Source organism: Parambassis ranga, chromosome 18 (assembly GCF_900634625.1).
Source record: "Parambassis ranga chromosome 18, fParRan2.1, whole genome shotgun sequence".
NCBI classification, from domain to species: Eukaryota; Metazoa; Chordata; class Actinopteri; family Ambassidae; genus Parambassis; species Parambassis ranga.
In genome coordinates this window covers 6,506,764-6,525,766 of record NC_041038.1, presented here as the reverse complement: position 1 = coordinate 6,525,766, position 19,003 = coordinate 6,506,764, and the positions used below count along the sequence as shown (strand labels likewise).

The 19,003-nt window shown below is 41.8% G+C and overlaps 1 protein-coding gene across 11 annotated transcripts in view; it reads right to left on the bottom strand.

Moving 5' to 3' along the window:
* The window catches only part of col25a1 (collagen type XXV alpha 1 chain), a 124,178-nt gene that overhangs the window by 6,583 nt on the left and 98,592 nt on the right, over positions 1-19,003 (bottom strand). For 6 of the 11 annotated variants that reach the window (XR_003672155.1, XR_003672154.1, XM_028429531.1 and 3 more), the window contains exons 12-34: positions 17,418-17,462; positions 16,837-16,863; positions 14,838-14,882; positions 9,939-9,971; positions 9,398-9,433; positions 7,986-8,030; positions 6,928-6,990; positions 6,022-6,090; positions 5,432-5,476; positions 5,228-5,272; positions 4,988-5,065; positions 4,765-4,788; positions 4,096-4,140; positions 3,955-3,999; positions 3,771-3,851; positions 3,629-3,691; positions 3,493-3,543; positions 2,998-3,024; positions 2,839-2,919; positions 1,937-1,990; positions 1,801-1,854; positions 1,692-1,718; positions 940-993 (exon numbers count right to left, since the gene is read on the bottom strand). Coding sequence is in view for 6 of the 11 variants with exons in the window: in XM_028429531.1 (XP_028285332.1) it covers positions 940-993; positions 1,692-1,718; positions 1,801-1,854; positions 1,937-1,990; positions 2,839-2,919; positions 2,998-3,024; positions 3,493-3,543; positions 3,629-3,691; positions 3,771-3,851; positions 3,955-3,999; positions 4,096-4,140; positions 4,765-4,788; positions 4,988-5,065; positions 5,228-5,272; positions 5,432-5,476; positions 6,022-6,090; positions 6,928-6,990; positions 7,986-8,030; positions 9,398-9,433; positions 9,939-9,971; positions 14,838-14,882; positions 16,837-16,863; positions 17,418-17,462 (1,137 nt within the window). In the remaining 5 variants the exon portion in view is untranslated. Of the gene's footprint in view, positions 1-939; positions 994-1,691; positions 1,719-1,800; positions 1,855-1,936; positions 1,991-2,451; positions 2,488-2,838; positions 2,920-2,997; positions 3,025-3,492; positions 3,544-3,628; positions 3,692-3,770; positions 3,852-3,954; positions 4,000-4,095; positions 4,141-4,764; positions 4,789-4,987; positions 5,066-5,227; positions 5,273-5,431; positions 5,477-6,021; positions 6,091-6,927; positions 6,991-7,985; positions 8,031-9,397; positions 9,434-9,938; positions 9,972-14,837; positions 14,883-16,836; positions 16,864-17,417; positions 17,463-19,003 lie in introns of all 11 variants that reach the window. The other 5 variants (XR_003672158.1, XM_028429534.1, XM_028429535.1 and 2 more) reach the window with 4 other exon arrangements.

Genomic DNA, 19,003 nt, shown 5'->3' with positions numbered 1-19,003 from the left:
TTCCACAGGGCTACAAAGGAATGAACTGCTTTTTGAACTGGAAAAAACGAAAGAACGTCAAGGATCTATCTATCTATCTATCTATCTATCTATCTATCTATCTATCTATCTATCTATCTATCTATCTATCTATCTATCTATCTATCTATCTATCTATCTATCTATCAGAGTGTAGGAGTACTTTCTTTTGACTGTTAGCATCAGGTTAACTCATCCAATGAGGAGTCAGCACTGTTCTTCTTTCAGGGAATGAAAGGGTTAAGTTGGAAGGATAGACTGAAGTGTGATTATTTGGTGCCCTGGGTTGATTTTCCACAGGGCTACAAAGGAATGAACTGCTTTTTGAACTGGAAAAAACGAAAGAACGTCAAGGAACAAAAACCGCACACGCGGTCCTAGGTCCATAGGTCTGAACATATCCAGATTAAAGGCTATCTGGCTTCAATCCCACTCTAACTGGATTGACTTTCTCCAGTGTGGAGAAAGTCAATCCAGTGTCATAGTGTCTCCACGGGGCCTAAGAGACACTATGACACACACACACACTAAACACTGATCAACAACACTACCAAGGGAAGGGTTAACAACAGGCTCAAGTATAGGAAGGTGGGGACATGTTTCAGGTGTTATGTTCATGCGTGGAAACAGTACAATAAATGGAGCCTGTTGTCAATGGACTTGTTTGGTCTAGATCACTCTTTGAATGAGATTGGATTGGACTGGGGGGGGGGGATAAATGAGATGGCAAATCATTCAAAAGTGGAAAAACAAAAGCTGGGGATGAGATTCAACGCAAAGTCAGGACTCCGATTGAGCCCATCTATCATAGAGTCTGCAGCTACATCACTACCTTCACCACGCCTGTCTGTCCATTGACATCAGTCCTCTGCAGTGTTACAGGGTGTTATTAACGTGCCATTACAGCATGTCTACATCTACCTTTTCTCCTCTTTCCCCAACGTCGCCCTTCTCTCCCCTTAAGCCTGGTAACCCCTGTAGGAGCACAGCTCTGCTTTATGACTCTTAAGGACAAGAGGTCTTAAAGTAGGACACTAACAAGAATCCTGATGGTGAACGAAGGAAGGTGAGAAATGAAACGAATCGCGACCAGAAGAAGTTGAAGTGATGTGAAGTAAACAGCAAATTCCCAGGATCAATGGCAACAATGTCATATCTGCATGTCATCAGCCAGCTCTTCTCTATTCACCAGTTCTGACTTATTGTACCACACTAAGTAGTGCACTACCAAGTGCAGAGTCATGTAACTGGGGGAGTATTGCATTCATACTATCTGATACTGCCCACAGGTTTATAGTCCCAGCCTGAGGCTTACATTTTATTACCTCGAACACGTAATCTACTTGGAGGACACGTAAGCTACACAGACATTCAAAGAACCCAAGCCAAGCCTTATCCATCTGCAATGACTCCTGGGATATGTCCGGCCATGAAAGATCCACTGATGAAGCTGATGGACCCTTCTACATTCTTACACAGCAGTACTTTTAATCTGGAAACATGTGGCAACTGGTGTGAAGTGAATTAGTGTTGGGTCATTTCATTGTGACGCTGACACTTGGGTGATATACATTGTTGCCTTTGATTCTGAGGAATCTGTCAAAATACTGTAGGAAGCTAATTTAATACACTCTCTCCTCATACAATCAGGAAGTGATGGTAAACAGACTCACATCCAAGCCTGGTGTCCCCGGAGCTCCCTGAAAATAAAGAACATTCAACTGTATTACTTATTTCACACAAGCACTTTCACACAAGTTCCAAATAATGAGTATAACTTACAGGTAGTCCATAAGGTCCTCTTGGTCCTGGTTCACCAGGTGCTCCCTTCTCACCCTAAAACAAATACATTTGACATCAGACAAACCCCTAAAATGATATATACAAAATGATTTTAAATCAATGAATGTAATCTTACTATGTCACCCTTTGGCCCAGCTGGACCAGCTGGACCCGGAGGCCCATCCATGCCCTGCAGAGAGTTGTAGTTGTCATGGCGAGTTGAAATTTGAAATGACTAAGTGCAGATCTTTTTTTAATGACTTAAGATTTATCGAAAAGATAAATAAAGATACCAGTATGTACAATATTCCAATCTGGTTTGAGCTTTGTGAACCAGCACACAGAACTATAGCAGACGTGCATTTGGCCACAGCGGACACTTTACAAATACACTTTACAAACACTGCTGATACAGTTAATGTATGAGTGTGTGTTAATGCTTAGTTAATGCAACACGGGACAAAACAAGAGCCTTAAGATGCCTGCTGTAACCTGTGTGCTGTCGGTTTAACACTCTGTAATCTAAAAGTCCAACAGTGACACACACAAAAACAAAATGGGTGACATGGGTAAAAAACAAATAAAATGGCTGGATTATATGGAGGTAGATAGAAGTTGGGTTGCGAAGCCTCTTGGTCACATGACACTCACCCTAATTCCGGGCTTGCCGTCCAAGCCGGAGGCTCCCTGTGTGGTTATGGAGGTATGAGTGACATGAACAAGGCGGGATTAGTACCAGATGAACACTGTTATTAGGACAGGTTGATGGCAGGGTTTTTAACAACACCTAAATCACACTGTGTGTTACAGGGAGCTGGGCAAAAGTAGTCAGCACAGGCACATGAACATGAGGACAGAAAATGAGGAAGGCATTACAGACACACACGCAGACGCTACACACACGCTACACACACACACACACACACGCTCAAGTGTGCAATAATGCACAAGAAGAAATCTGAAAGCAGGAAGGAGAGATTTCTGAGGATGTTTGAAGAAATAAGAGACAGGACCGTGTGCTGCATGGGTCATACTTACGGGGAGACCCAAGGGTCCGCGGTCCCCTTTGTGTCCCGGTTCACCTCTCGTACCCTTCACACCATTCAAACCAGGTTCACCCTAGGAAACAAGAAGCAGAAAACATATTAGTATGTGAACAAGCCAGCTTTGTGACAACATACTCGTGCTTAGTGTTACCTTTGGTCCAGGGAAGCCATGTGGTCCCTGTAAAGAGAATAAAATATTATAATAATAATAACTTTATTTATATAGCACTTTTTTAAACACACAGTTTCAAAGTGCTGATTAAATCATGCTTCTATCTCTCTGCTCCTAATCTTGTCTGCATTTTCTTATAATTCATACTGTAGCAAATAAATTGATAAATTGACAGTTAGACCAGAGTTACAGGTGTGGTGTGAAATCTCCCCACGGGCATTTGTTGTTTTTTTTTGGTTGTTAAATGTAAGGCTTTGTGACTTACATACCAGAAAGCAGTTCAGTGGAACGCATGCAATAAAAGAACTGGGATGGGTCTGTACACCAGGAGGGTGGAGAATCTTTATGAACTGTTGACATACTGTGCAACATTCCAGCCGCTCACTCTTCCCATCATACACTATCGTAATGTATTGTGCTACACTCATTTTCAGTTTTGGTGACGTGGTAACATGATATATGACTAAAATGTACCATAGGTCCCGGGGGTCCATGGGGCCCTGGAGGCCCTGAAGGGCCAATAATCTGAAAATGTAAGTCATAGAAATGATCATCACCATATATGCAGCGTGTTCTGCTTTAAAAAAGTGATGAGTGACATGTTACTTACAGAGGGACCTTGAGGACCAGGTAGTCCTGCATCACCTTTATCTCCTTTCACTCCATTGACACCCTGAAGAACACACGCTCCATGACATGAGTCACACAAAGAGAAGAATATTTCAGAGATTTTATCTGAGCTTGAGTCTTACAGGTAAGCCAGGTAAACCAGTTGCTCCTTTCTCCCCTGACGCTCCGGGCATTCCCATGTCTCCTTTTGAGCCTTTGTAGCCCTGAGGGAAGAAAGAAAGAAGAAGAAAATATGTCAAGTGTTCACCCTGTGGGTCTTTATGTATGGTGACTACCTCCTAATCAGTGTAAGGGCCATCAACTTACTCTCTCTCCATCGAGTCCAGGGAGGCCAGGCATACCACGATCACCCTGGAACCACAGACAGCACACACATTGATGTATCCACTGCAGATATGTGTCTGAGTTTGAACTAATGAAAATGTAAAGACAGCATTTTTTATTTACCTTTATGCCCTGTGGACCAATCGGCCCTGGAGGCCCTGGAGGACCCTGCACAAGAAGAGAGCTGTGATTACACTCCAACATGTGTGAGCTGTATGTCTGCACGATCGGCTCAGTTATCAAGCGTGTATTGTCGTTGTGTTTAGCAGAAAATCAATCATGAACTATGAAAAATATGCTCAACTTAAAGACACATGCAGAGGCCACAACAGCATGAACACATGTACATGTACATGATTATTTCCACTGACAGAAGTACACATTATGATGTTAGGATGTGAGACGTTTAAAGCGATAGTTTATGGGGAAAGCATGACCCTATTGTAGGTCTTTCCACACCCTTTCATGCTGTCATTGGTGCAGATTTCCAATATAATTTTCATTTAAGTGAACTAAGTCAGCTCCTGGTGTGATTGTTTCACAGGATGTTTTTACAGATAATCCAAGAGACACCAGTAATCCAGGCAGCAGGGTAAACTCCATCATACATAAGCGCATTCGCAGCACTGAGCTCTGTTTCATTCAGCCAAATGTGTTGCCGGGCGAGGGAGAACAAATACAGCAGGGCAGTGCAAGAAACCAGTGTTGGGATTGGGATGGGCCCATGCTAGAAGGAAAATGAATCACTCATGGATGATGACACAATACACAAAATATACAGAGCCTCATTACCGTCACTGTAATAGTGGTAATCTTCTGCAGTGGGCCAAAGGAGTGGAAAAGGGGAGGAGGTAAGAGATAAGATTGCAGAGGTGACACAGGAAAGAAACGTTTGTGTCAGCACATTTCTGCACACAGGAATTAGTTTGCAAACGCTAGCTTGATTCTTCAGTAACACCGCTGATGAACCGAACATTTTACACTGCTTTTAACTTTACATAATGACTTCACCGACCTGTAAAGCTTCTTGGATGTTTCCGTTGTAGTCGATGATTTCAGTGGCTCCTTGGTCTCCTTTCTGCCCAGGTGGGCCCTGCACATTAAAAGACACAGATGAAGACATCAGTATCAGGAATAAACTGCTCCAATAACCTGCTCCAAGAATTGCTGCCCTCTGGTGGTAGCATTAATTAAAATTAAAGCTGTTTTTTTAATCCTTAAAAGACAAAGTAGTGGTGAAGTTAATCTTGTTTACCCGTGGGCCAATAGAGCCCATGTCTCCTTTATCACCAGTCTCCCCCTGATGAAAGAAGAAAAACAGCATTTAAGGAGAAATAAAAGTTTCTCTGCAGAATCCGATATCAGTGTGAAATGTTTTTAGCAGATTCTTCTAATGATTCGGGGTCTCATTGGGAAGTGGTGTTCATTAAATTAAAGAAAACATATCTGTCCTACTGACCTTTGACCCTTTAGGACCAGGTGTCCCAGACTCTCCTTGTGAACCCTGCCATGAAAACAAAGAGAATACTGACTCAAAGGAAACATCAACATGAAATCTTTTTCTGACTTCAGTCCAAATTTATTATAAAAATGTAACTTTACGTGTATCATCCATCTCTCTTTGCTCTTCCTGAGAGAGCAACATGGCCGCCTTCACTACAGCCTTTAAAACGCCAAGGAGACAGTGTTTATTTGAACTCTGCTGGGGTTTGTCTTTCAGGGGTTCTGATGAGGATGTGAACCAGATCGCTGCTTTGTCTGAGTTTAGACTGGAGCTTAAGCTACCTGCTGAGTCAGCGCCAGACATAAACAGTGATCAGCTCATATATGTTTGCTTTACTTTACATGGACTCCAGGCTCTTCATAATGGTTTAGCCAGCTCTCTTTGTTAACACAAGTGAACATTTGATGGGTTGAAGGAATCTTTGATTAGCAAATGCATCTTCTTGTCATGTAGTTTGAGCCTCTAGGTGGCAGCAAAGCAACATGGAGGAACCTCCAAAGAGAGATAAGGTTTAAACTGCAATACAGCCACGCATGTATACTGACCTTTGGTCCAGCAGGTCCAATGTCTCCTCGCTCGCCCTTTCCTGGCACTCCATGTTCACCTCTCTCACCCTATAGAGATAAAAGAACCAGCTCAATAAGAACAAAAATAAATAAATAAAACTAGGTGAGCTGGCAGCACTGTTCTCCTGAGTTTCTGTTTTTCAGTCATCAGCAGGAGAGCTGCAGTGCATCTTCTGAAACACGGCCTTCAGCTTCCTTTAATGTTATGCTGTATCGACTCAGAGCTGAGGAACGCTGCAAGAGCTTCCTGTGCTTACTCGGCGGATTTAGACTCTGAATTGTAGATATTTATGCCGAGTCAGCACAAGCTGCTTTTTCTGGTGACCCTTGAAGGTTGAGAGTGTGTTTTTAAGAAACTTGGTGTGCTCATATTTTTTATTTATTTGTCCTTCAGGCTGGATATTGAAAGACAGTCGTGTGTATGTTTTTTTTTATGTTGAAGTGACAGCAGACAGCCAGTAGAGGGCGGTGTGGTATAACTGTGTGTCGTTTGCCTTACAACACACTGTGTTTCTCTTCAAACCTCCACTAAAGTATTGTTTAAAGATGCTACCAGCTGATGAACACATTACACTGACATTTCATGCAGCATTATGAGATGAATGAATGAAACACAAAGAGCCTGATGCCAAAGGACAATGTGAGCATTAATTTTTGTGTGTCTGGATTATCACCGCTGGCTCCACAGTGTGTTAATGTCAGGAGGATTATCTCGTTTAAGTGACATTTTGAAAAAAACACGTCGGTAATGTAAAAATAATGGATGATGAGACGAGGAAGTGATGATTTCAGTGTTGATCAGACTGAAAGGATGTGATGAAAACTCCAAATATGTGAGGAAATACACAATAAAGAGGATTATTGTGGAGAACTCAAGTCAGCCACCTTCATTCCTGGGAGTCCTGGAAGCCCTGGTTCTCCCTGGGGACCAAGAAATCCAGGCTCACCCTGAAAAAACAAAAACAAATAATAAGCTGTTAGTCATATTTCCACAGTGCATCTTTGGAACAGCACTGCTAATTAGTGCTAAACACACATACAAGATGCATGGCTAAACATATTGATAATAACAGGCATGCAGACACACACTACACACAGTCATGCGTAAATCACAGACACACATTTGCTAATTCATCCCCTGGTTTTATATTAACGACTCTCTCTTTATAATACAAGCTATGAGTGACCTTGTTAGAATCTCATCAGCACACACAGACTGATTAAGAGTCTGTGCCACTTATGAGGCGAGAGCAGCCAGTATGAGGTGTGATGCTGGATCCGATCACTGGAATATATTATTACACCATCTGCAGCCTTACTGTACAGTACGCTTCCCAAAGAAAGGCTAATGGACATTTGGCTCTGAAAAACTTTTGAAACTTTGATCGGATAAACAGCAAAAGAATGCAGAGCAGAACAAAGTGCAAGCCGAGCTTCGCTACGTTAGCAAAAATATTGTTAGAATCCATCAAGCGTACAGGCCTCTTAAGTAAAAACAGGAGTGTGTAAAATGTAAAATGAAAGCGCCTTCTTTTTTTTTTTCCTTTTACAAGGCCAGCACATTACAAGCAGAAAAACAACACAGTACAAAGCATCATCATCATGCTTGTGAGAGCATTCCTTGCATTCACATGTTATATTTCAAGCTAATGGTCCTGAAATACATCTGTGGCGGCTGCTGTTCTTTAAGCAGGAGACGGCAGTGCAGTGGCTGATTACACATTCACCATCTGCTGTAGAACGTCCAATAAAAATCACATTTTGTCTCTTGATAGCTACTTTTAAGTGTTTTTTTCAGGTATTCTGCCACTGCTGCACATGGAGGTCAAATCCCACAAAGCAGGAAAAGGTAAGACACCCTTAATGTGTCATACACGAGGCACAGACGGGCTGAAGCGGACGGACAGGGACAACACTGGGGATGAAAACAGCGAAGCATTTACCTTTATCCCTGGTAGTCCAGGCAGCCCTGGAAGTCCTGGCTCTCCCTACACAGGAAGAGTGTGACACGTTACAGCCAAGCCAAGCTAAGCTGAGTCAAGCCTCATTTGTAGGCTCTTCGGGGTTCTATCAGCTCTGAACTCTACTTTTTTGTCGGGACTATCGAGCTGCTGCTGTCTACAAGTGTGTGTTGACTGTCATTAGCAAGAAGGTACTGCACATGCACTCTCATACCATCTCATGCAGGCCATGGCTTGACAGCGTGATTAGTGCTTGTTATAACACTTCACAAAGTGCAATGGAAGTTTTAGTTTCTATGATTTTATTACTTTGGGCAGGTGTGAAAACTTTTGGTTTCTGGAAGGAAAAACTGTCAGATACTTTGGGTTAAAGTTGCAAAAAAGCTGTGTGAGCGAGAGCTGCCGTGGCTTCAGGGTCGTTAGAGCTTGGCAGTACAAAGACAAGTTGGCCTATTTCTCTTTTACCAAGGTCGGGTCATTGTCAAGTTAAGAGCTCCAGACTCCTACAACCATCACGTTGGAGTAAATGTACAGTCGCCCGACTCAACTCTGGCCTCTTGTGAGGTTTTTCAAAATAAAAATTCTTGCTTGGGATAATTTAACGCTCAGTTAAAACCATTGTATTTATGGCATATGAAAAGAAATGATTAGCGCTGCACGGGAATGATCAACAGTAACGGCACTCGGGGGGATCACAGAGGAGGCTGTAAATTTCCATTGCGGCTAATGAAAGCACAAGTTAATGAATGGAAGCCTTTGTTGTGGGCTACTTCTTCACCAACACTTATTGAACGCCATCCAATGGTAATCTCTAATGGGCACAACAACTCAATCTTATGATTGCAATTAAGATGAGAAATACAATTTTTGTGCATGTCAGCACAAGCAGTGTGGATGTGTAGTAAAAGATAAGAAAACAGTGTGTGTGTGGAAACAGAGGAAAGTAGAAGAGGGATTATTTTTGTGAAGGGGGGGGACGCATGGGATTAAAAAGTGTAATTAGATGAGGTGCTGGTGCTTTTATTTTGTAGGACAACAGCTCCTTTTCTGCTGCATGATCCTTTTTTATTAGTTTCTTATCAGCTGTTGATTTCCTTTGTAGCATTGGAGAGAGACAGAGGTCACAAATGTTGCTTAAACACACACACACACATATAAAGGTTTTGTTTAGTTGCACTGATGCAAAGCAGCACAATGGGAAGTCCTGGTTGGGTTTAGACAAGGCAGAAAATACAAAAGATTTAGTATATACAACGAGTCTTAGTCTGATACCTGAGACCTTACAATGTCTCCAAACAAGCCAAGGTAAATTGAACAAAAAAAAAGTTAAGTTTGAACAGTTTATATGAATTCATATAAACTACCATGATAGTTAGTCAAAGAGGAGTGATTACCTTTTGCCCACTTCGTCCAGGTTCTCCCGGTTCACCCTGTAATACATGCAAACAATAGCTTTATTTCTGCTACTCATAAATCTTGTGCATCTGATTCTTCCACAGTAATCAGTACTGCCACATCAGCTCATGACTTTAGACTTGACCCACTTCTAAAGTATTGTCTTACTTCCTTCTGTGTTGCCCATACTGACATCTGCCACTTGGTTTACATGCTAAACATGCTGGATTATTTTTGTAGAATCTCAAAACTACAGACTGCATGCACTCTGCAGAAGCTAAAGCAGGAGATTGCAAAGAATTCTGGGTGTTGTAGGATTTGAAGAAGCTGTTGTTGGATAGACACCATTAGCATGCCGAAATTACTGATTTACTAGGAAATAGGCAGCTAGCATTAGCATTAGCTAGTAAACATTGCTTGTTGTGAGTGCACACTTGCCATATTTAACTTGTTAAATATGTCTTTATCTTATTCATAAATAAGTTTTGTGGTACAACATTTCTGGTGCATGCAAATTTTTAGCGTTAGCTTAGCTCTTACCTTGATGCCTGCTGCAGAGGAGCCTGCATCTCCCTGTGAGAAACAGGAAGTTAAACAAACTTTTTTTTTTTTATGGAAGTTAAACAAACAAAACAAAAAATTAGACACGAATAATCCAGAGCGACAGATTATTACCAGTGCTCAACAGGTCACAAGAGGAACATTGTCGACAATTAAAATGATTGTTTAAAAAAAAAGAAGCCAATTCTACTAAACAATACAGAACATAATTTCAAAACTGCTGCATTTGTCAGGATAGAATTGCTTGAAAAATCCAATTAGGAGGAAGATTGTCTGCTATTCTAAGCTGCGTTCACATTGTACCTTCTCACGAAAAGTTGGAGACAGCATTTACAGAGCTGGGAATCATTTCATTGTTTTTACACTGTCAGGCTGCAGCTGTGCAGCGGCGATGACATGAGGGGGTGAAATCTTACACTATATAAGAAGAAATCCACAACACTATAGGAGGCGTGCAGCTTGATAGATATACTGTACTAACTGTAGCTTATTTTCACTGCATCTCATCAGGTAGGTTAGAAGGAGCCACTTATATGACATTTTTCCAACAAAGCTGTCCAGACAGCCAGAACACAGGGTTTTCCTATGCATCCTACTGCAGTGTACAGTAAAAACAGACATAAAACAAGGGGCCAATGAGCGTAATTATGGGCGGTTGGTGGGAAAAAGGACTGGGGAGGGGGGGAGAGACTGGGTCTTTAGCTCTGGTGTGGACTCTGTGGTTTCACTACACATACGCCTCGTGCTCAGAAGTCGCTGAAGGAATGCCTCTCAGCCTCAGCTTTTTATGGGAGTCATTACGATGCATAGCACACAAGGCAATGTTTAATTGTGGCATTTTTTTTTGCAGACAATAAACTACGTTACTGTTTACAGCTGGGCTTCGTCGCATACTCGAGGGTGCCTGTACACTAATCTTAAAACTTATCATTCCATTTTTTTATATATGGGCATTTTTATGAAGGGTTCAAGATCGAAGGGGATGAACTGTAACAGTGAGCTCCTCATATTACAAATTATTGTTTAAAAAGACAAAAAGGAGGCTTTCACATGATGTTACACAATAAAGTTGAAATGTGTTTGGACAAAGACTGGATGGATGTTGTGGTTTAACACAAAAATGATAATAAAATAGAGGGAAACTTTATACACAGGCCCATTTTCTGACCTTTTTTTTGTGTTGTCTTTGATAAAAAAGTAAAAAGTCAGAGCCAGTTTACACCTGTTGCTTTCTGGCATCGGTGGATATGAGAAAGTCTGACATCTGTGCTTCATTGTTAGATGTTAGAAACTACAAAGGATCTCACCTTTTAAAGCTTGTAATCAAGCATAATTAACGTTTTTTTTCCATAATTAATCACAGCAGGACCACTATGAGCTAATATTACACACACTTTTAATCAAAAAGCTACTATAATCCATGTAAAAACAAGCATGGGAGGATGCTACACGAGCAATTAACACTTCACTCCCCTGCAGTGACCCCCCCCACTCTCCCCCGCCTCCACTGACGTCTTGTGTCATGACAGATCTAACACCAAGCCAAGGAACCGTGTGAGAGTATATTCGGTTGTTTAATCTCCTCCAAATGTGGCCGTATGAGATGGAAAAAAAAAGAAATGTGGTGGAGTTGGGAGGTGAGCGGAGGTGTTGAAATGTCCCAACTGGGCCAATTACCATGGCTGCGATTTAACCGCAGAGCAGAGTAAGACAGAGCGCTGTCACCACAGCTCCACTTCATCACAGGCACCCAGACCTGTCGCTGCATATTGGTGTTTAGAGATAATAGCATGAAGGTCTCATAAGCTTGGCTTAGCTTAGCATCAGGCCATTTTCCAGCTGTTTGCCTGGAAAATGAGATGTGCGAATGAGATGGAGAGAACTGATCAGCGGGCAGTAAAGCTGTGGCAGGATTGTAACAAATGTGGCTGTTTAATACCACTGCATGACTCTAACTCCACATTATGACTATTAGCAGAGATGACCACATTCAGCGGTCCCTCAGCTGAGTATCAGTTAGTTAATGTATGTGAGGCAACCCAAATTATGATTGGCTCCCAGGGCAGAAAGGCCCCTGCCAGCAGCTGAACTGTGGCCAGTTCACAAGCGCCTGGACCGGATCTTAGGATTCAAAACTGACACCAACCACTGTGCCACACTGGCTGGAGCCAAGCACTCACAGCCTGGAACTTCCCACTACCAAATCATCCGTTTGCTCAAGAGTCTCTTTTTTTAAAGAGTTATTTCTATCTGTGAGGTTCAATAAGAGCTACACACTTAATTTCACACCTGGTTAAATACTTAGATGCTTCAGAGGTAAATGGTTTAGAATAAAGCTTCTTTGGTAATGAAGGCAGACATGGACGTTCAGGGGCTGCTGTTACTTAATGGTGGCTTATGGAAGCAGGTTATGTGAATACATAGGTAGAAAGTGACTCAAATACAAGATAAAAATATCTTATTTGGCTGTTGATTTGGGTGTTTACTGCACTGTAAACAAAATAAGTTAAGCTACTTTCATGCTGGACACAGCAAAATACACTGTGCAATCCTGTTCAAAAGTAATATGACACCATCTGACACTTTAGTTCAAAAGGTGGAACTGCACCTTAAATCTGCAACGGATGATTGGTTGCATTATTGATTGATTGTCCATGATTAAACAGTGTACTCTGAGAACATCCTTAAATTGGTCCTCATCATTAAGTGACTGTTGCAGCTGTACATGATATAATGAGCACGGAGATGATACATTTGTACGTTTGTTCACCTTTAATCAGACAGGAAACCACAACAAAGAAGGCCGCAGCACACATATGGTGGCTGGGTGTCCACATACTTCTGTCCATATACATATATATGTACAGACATAAACTCTACAATGACTAGTTAAATCCAACCCATGCAAAGCAGTGAGATTAGAGCTCCTGGGCCTTATTGGAAATGTAGTTGTTTTAGCTAGCTCCTCACCATAACAGGAATGCTAAATATAATAGTGACCTCATGCACTTTGCTGACTGTCTGCATGTACTCTGACATCCTGAAGTAAGAACATAAAGTGTGGTGAAACTCAAGTAACAGATTATTCTGATGATTTCAGGATGTCAGCATCACAGCAGGAGTAAGCGTGTGTGTGTGTGTGTACCCGAGAGTGTGTCTGTTCTGTCATTCAGCCTCTTTCACACTCCACAGATCCCCCCCACCACCAAAACAATCCCTCATTGTCTCATGCCCCCCTCCCCCCAACACACACACACTCCCCGAGGTCTCTCCTCTGCTCACCATACCATCGCTGCCTCACCTCTCACCTCCTCTCACCACACTCTCCCCGCAGTGCGTGCTGTGTATTGTTAACTTTGGCATCTTCAGCACGGAAGACTAAAAAGATGCCCTCCCCACCCCCCCACCCCGTCTTTCCTTCTGCGTCCTTCTAATTCTCTGGTTTCCCCTTCCTTCCACCAGTGAAACAACAATAATATAATGGAGGAGCAATTGATCAGACACGAGTCTCTGATGACAGGAGGGCTCGGCCGGAGCATATATTTTCACTCCATCCTCGGTGTGTGTGTGTGAGACAGATGTTAAACTCATCTGGATGTATCTCCATTGGAATTACGTATGACGCTCTGAGATGAAGTAGCCCCATTCATACAAATGACGAACTGTTCCCAGCTCTTTTCACTACTCTCTGTCTCTTTAATCGTGAAAAACATGACTCGAGGAATGAATGACAGGTGACTGGCTTCAGAAGTCAGAAATTCCCATGACGTGCAATTTCATTTTTCTTTTTTTTAGTCCTGCAGCAAGAATCCATTACTTTTTTCTTTCCTTTTATTGCTAAGGTAGAGGAGATCAAAGCGCCGTTCGAGCTGCGAAGTTTTATCACCCTCCGCTTTCCTTTTTGTTCACTCATTTTCCACAGATGATATCCTGCATCTGTTTCCCTCAGATGGTGTCGTTCTTGGCTGCCGAGTTCGGCAGTCTTTTAAAAACCACATTACCCATAAAGTGAGAAGTTATCAAAGTTGTTCTCCACTGAACAGCAATAAATTGGCAGTGACATTTTCAGTACACTGCTTCTACTGCGCTGACGCTCTATCAGTTACATTTGGTTTTTATACCAAACTCAGTTTTGTTGGTACAGAAAGTGTGTGTGTCTGTGTCTGTGTGTGTGTGTGTGTGTGTCCGCTGGCTGTTCTCAGACTTTTTTTGGCAACTTTTGAAGAATCTAATTTCTTCATTCAAGTCCAATTAGATTTTGTTTCTGTAAAGCTTCACAACAGGTTTGAAGGCACATTTTGTCATGAGGTCAACCGATACAAATGAGGCTGTGACCCGTTTTTAACAACTGTTGGTTTAACAAAACGATAACAGCAAAAGCTGCATGGGAAACAAATAATCTGCCTCTGGACATGATGTCAGTGTCCTAATACAAAACAAAACTAAAAACTAAAACTTTTTCCCCCAAACAAAAGCTTTTTTGGACGGAAACATGAATCTATTAGTCGAGCGGTGAGCGGTGCTTCACTCTGGCTTTTGTTGGAAATAGATCTCAAGTTGACGAGCTGTCTCCATGATAAATGGTCCCAAATTAATGCAGGAGCCACCCAACCAGAAAATGTAGCGTCAGCGTAGCATAGCAATTAAGCTCACATTAAATACAAAGGACGCATCAAGTGCCGGGATGATTGCTGTTGTGCAGCCCTGACTGCAGCACAGCTGATGGCACTTGACCTCAGCTGCTTCTGCTGCAGACCTCCTCTCACATGGCTAACATTAACTTTTTTTATAGATGTTTTCTGGCCACGGGGCAGACTCACTGCTGTTTCTCTGTGCACGATCCAAGACATAAACAAAGAGATCAAAAATGTAACATACCTTCTCTCCCATTTCACCTTTGGGTCCGTCTTCACCCATATCACCCTATAAAGACATCACATGTGAGCATATTGAGGCTATTGGAGGCTAGAATGTGTCAAAGCAGAAAAAAACCATAGCAAAGAGGCACACAGTAGGACTTCTCTTCATGTGATTGATTGCCATTTAAAAGAGTGCTTGAAGGAAAACTGCTGCAAAGATGAAGTACCAGTACCTAACACACCAACAGTAGTGGCACTTCATCTTCACTCTGGCCACTGAGTCATCACATGTGGTTCAAATATGACTGCTTTTAAGTGATGTAACTCTGCAGGTCCTAAAGTCCTGGCACTGTGAAAAACTTCACTTCTACATTCACAAGCCTTCTATCTTAACTGTATGAAACATAAAAGTCATAAAAATGCTAGCAGCAGAACTCGAAAGATTTCAGTCATCATCATGAAATCAAACTGTAGGTCTGCCATGAAATTTTGTACAAACATCTATTTTTCGCTAAATGATCCTCTGATTGCTACATGTGAGTTAGCCCCAATGCTTAGCCATTTAGCATGTCATATAATGACATGTAAAAAGCTACAATGATCAGAATGTGCTGAAGGTGACTGGTGCAGTGTCTGATGCGTGTCATTAATCATTATAGTGAAATATGTTTCTACTGTGAGGTCCAGGGATTGAAAATGACAGATAGAAGATATTACCCTTCTTAAAAATGAGCCCTATTGTTACAGGCTCCATGCGTTTAAGTGTTAGAGGGTAAAATTTGTTTTCGTGAATTTGCCTGCTTGCTAATTAGTTAGCACCTGAAGCCAAAAACAGCAGTTTATGCTAACATGTCTGGCTCCTTTTGGGATAAAAGCTTGGGCCAAGTTTTAGTGTTTGCCTGGCAGGAGTCAGATCACTTCACTTTTAATAAATCCACATGATGTTATATTATCATGATTAGACTGCAAAATACACAACCAATAGCAGCTCCAGGGATGTGAAATCAAAGGTTGTTATAATAATGAGATTACTGTAACAGTCTCCATGCTTGACATTGCTATTTATTTTTACATCTATGAAGCTATCTGTGAGACGTTAAAATGACTACTAGCATAAAGTTAGAATCAAAACAGAACTTGAAATCGACTAAACGTAGCCAAAAACTGGAGTTTATGTTAACAGACCTAGCCTGCCACATCATAGATTCTCATAGTATGAGAGAGCTTTGCTAAACCTGGAGGTCAGGACCCCTCTAAGGGGTCTGACAGGCCTCAAAATGATCATCAGGTCTGTAACAATAATGGTTTTTTAGTTTCAAAAATCTATGTTCTCTGTGATAAATAACCAGTGACAAAGCCAAGAAAGGACCATAAGACCTGTGTCTTACTAAGAAAAAAGAAACACTGCAAACTGATCGACCTTCTTCGACCATTAGGCTCCACTTGCAGCTTTCTTGAAGTGACACAAACTTGCATCACAACAATTTCCTGGCTGCTGTTTCTATAACTGTACATTGACCTGTAATTTGTATCTAGCCAATTCTCCACAGGAGACCCATGGTGCTGAGAGCATTGGTTGCTAGGAGATTGTGTCCAAATAGCCACATTATTAAAGTGAACCATGGGGTGTTATTGATAAAGAAATAGTCTCTGATTTGACGCAGAACAACAACAGCAGCCTAAGGGCTGCGGTTTGTGGTCGATGAAGAACACTGAGTCATCATTTCGCTCCCCAGCTCTCACTGTTCGGGGTTGGTCAGCGTTCACACCTCCCACCCGCTGCTGTCAAACAACAGCCAATAAGGTTCACCATCAGAATGGAGACGATGAAGCTGCTGCTGCTCTGTGAGGGTACTGTTTATGTCTGGAGTTGGAAAAGTTTTGTAACTCACTGACTCAGATTCAGAGTCACCTTTGGGAAAATGAGCAGCGAGACATAAAGGCTGCTGTTGTAACACAAGGTCAGATATCAGACTGATGCTAACAATAACGTTTGGAGATGAGAATTAGCATGTTACCTTTTCACCCTGGTCTCCCTTATCACCCTGTTAGGAAAGAAAACAGAGTATTAAACACAGAAAAAGTCAAAGAGGGGCAGTCAGGTCGGGTCGGGCTGAGGAATTATGGCAGCCGCTTTGGGTCAGATTGTATCTGGGGTTAAATTCATGTTAGATTATAGAAAGTCTCATGTGTTATGGCTGCTTTTTCCCCAGACAGAACCCACTTTTTTTTTTTAAATTTAAACTTGTATACATATGTACCACACTTTGGTGTTTACATGGTGAAAAATAAACACATGTGCAGTAGAGAGGCTAGTTGTTCCCCTTCTGGTCGTAATTAGTTTTAATAATTTAGAGATGGTGATTTTTTTTTTCCAATTTGTGGTACAAATAGGATGTTTTCATGTGTTCCACCAAAAGGGTTGGGACATTGCCTCTCTATATACTGTATATACTCTAAAAACAAAGGGAAATGACAGTAAAGCACAATGACACGAAGGAAAAAGATGATAAATGGACTAACAAACTAAAAAAAAAAAGAAAAATGGTAGGAAAGTAGGGGGAAAATGTCTCAATGACAGAATATGTGTGCACCCAACCTTAGCTCCTGGGATACCGTCCAATCCTGGGATGCCAACATCCCCCTATGGACAGCACAACACACATACAGTGGCTGCATTCAGTGTGCTGTTTAAGCAATTTAAGGTCAGGAGATTTAAAAAAATGCTGAGATAACCTTTGACCTTCTGAGCGGCTGGTGCACAGGTGTTTCATATTTGCAGTATAAAGGATATTAGAGAAGAATGGAGTCCCTTCATATTACCTTGGCCATACCACTGAATAAATACCATAAAATTAAAACAAAAATAATATTAAAACCGCAAACTAAGTCCGAGAGGATAAACAAGCTGATTAAAAGCTTAATAATTTCTGCTTTGGTTCAGAGAGAAGAAAGCCAAGTGGCTCTGCTGAATGCCAGTTTGCTGTTAGTCTGAATCTCTGCGGCTCGAACTGAGAAACCAACCTCGGTCCTGCTGCTGCCAAGAACAATTAACCCCCCGACCTCTGCAAACCTACCACATCATTAGCCTCTTAGAAGAGTAGTAGCTATTCCTCAACTCAGACAGACAACTCTAACCAGATGAAGCTGATTAATGTAGCCAGGATGGAAAATAAAGCGATCTATTATTGTGATTAAAATACATGTCAGTTTCATTTTTTTCCCACCATGTTTTGCTTTGTTTGAAGCCCCTTTGTGCAGCATCAAGTGTGTATGATCCATGTAGCGGGGAAACTGGTCACCAGCGCTGAAATCTTTTATCATTCATCAGCCCACATATGGGAGTCATTGACGTAATGATGATGCTGTATTGCCATAATGATGATGGAGTCTGATTAAAAAGTTCGACTGATAAGCTTTGCATTAGCGACCCCCCCTCTTTCAGTGGATATCCATGTCAGATCAATATGATGTCTGCCAGTCAACCTGCCTCTGCTTGGCCCAGCCGCTTTGAATGCTTTAGAGTTCAACTTTCTGCATGAGTGAGACTTACATACCATAACAGATTCAGTTTTATAACTGCATTGGAGTTCTATTTCATGGGTGCTGGCAAACCTTGCTGCTTTCACAAGTATGAAATTAAGCCCTCAGCTTTCACCATATCCACCGTTCTTACTGTACGTCTTTGACTCTGAAAGTGAAACTTCTTTACTCAGACATGCGTGAGTTTTTTCCTCATATCTTTATGAATGCACGCTTGAGACTAACAAGATGGCACAGCTGAAACTCTCACCCTGTTTTATTTTGTACAGCCTTTTTGTTCTGGAACAAATACACTCCCTCCCCCCTTCCCTTTGTGAAACACCTGCACTCTGTCTTCTTTATTCGGTTGGAGGATAAAATGCAGAGAGTGTGCGAACAGATTCATAGGTGGCCAAAATGCTACTTTGTGGTTAGGACTTGCAGATGCAGCCCGGGGGGTGTTCTCCTTGTCAGAAAGCGTGGCAGAACGTTTCTAATATGAGAGGTGCTACACACGCAAAAACTGTTCAAGTGGGCCTTTTTGAGGTAAATGGTATCAGGTGTGGATGGAAACTAGCTTCTTGCTGAAAGATTCATGTGTTTAGGTTAACTTAAATGTATACAGGGGTTAATATTTTACATTGTGTCATTAAAAATATCCAT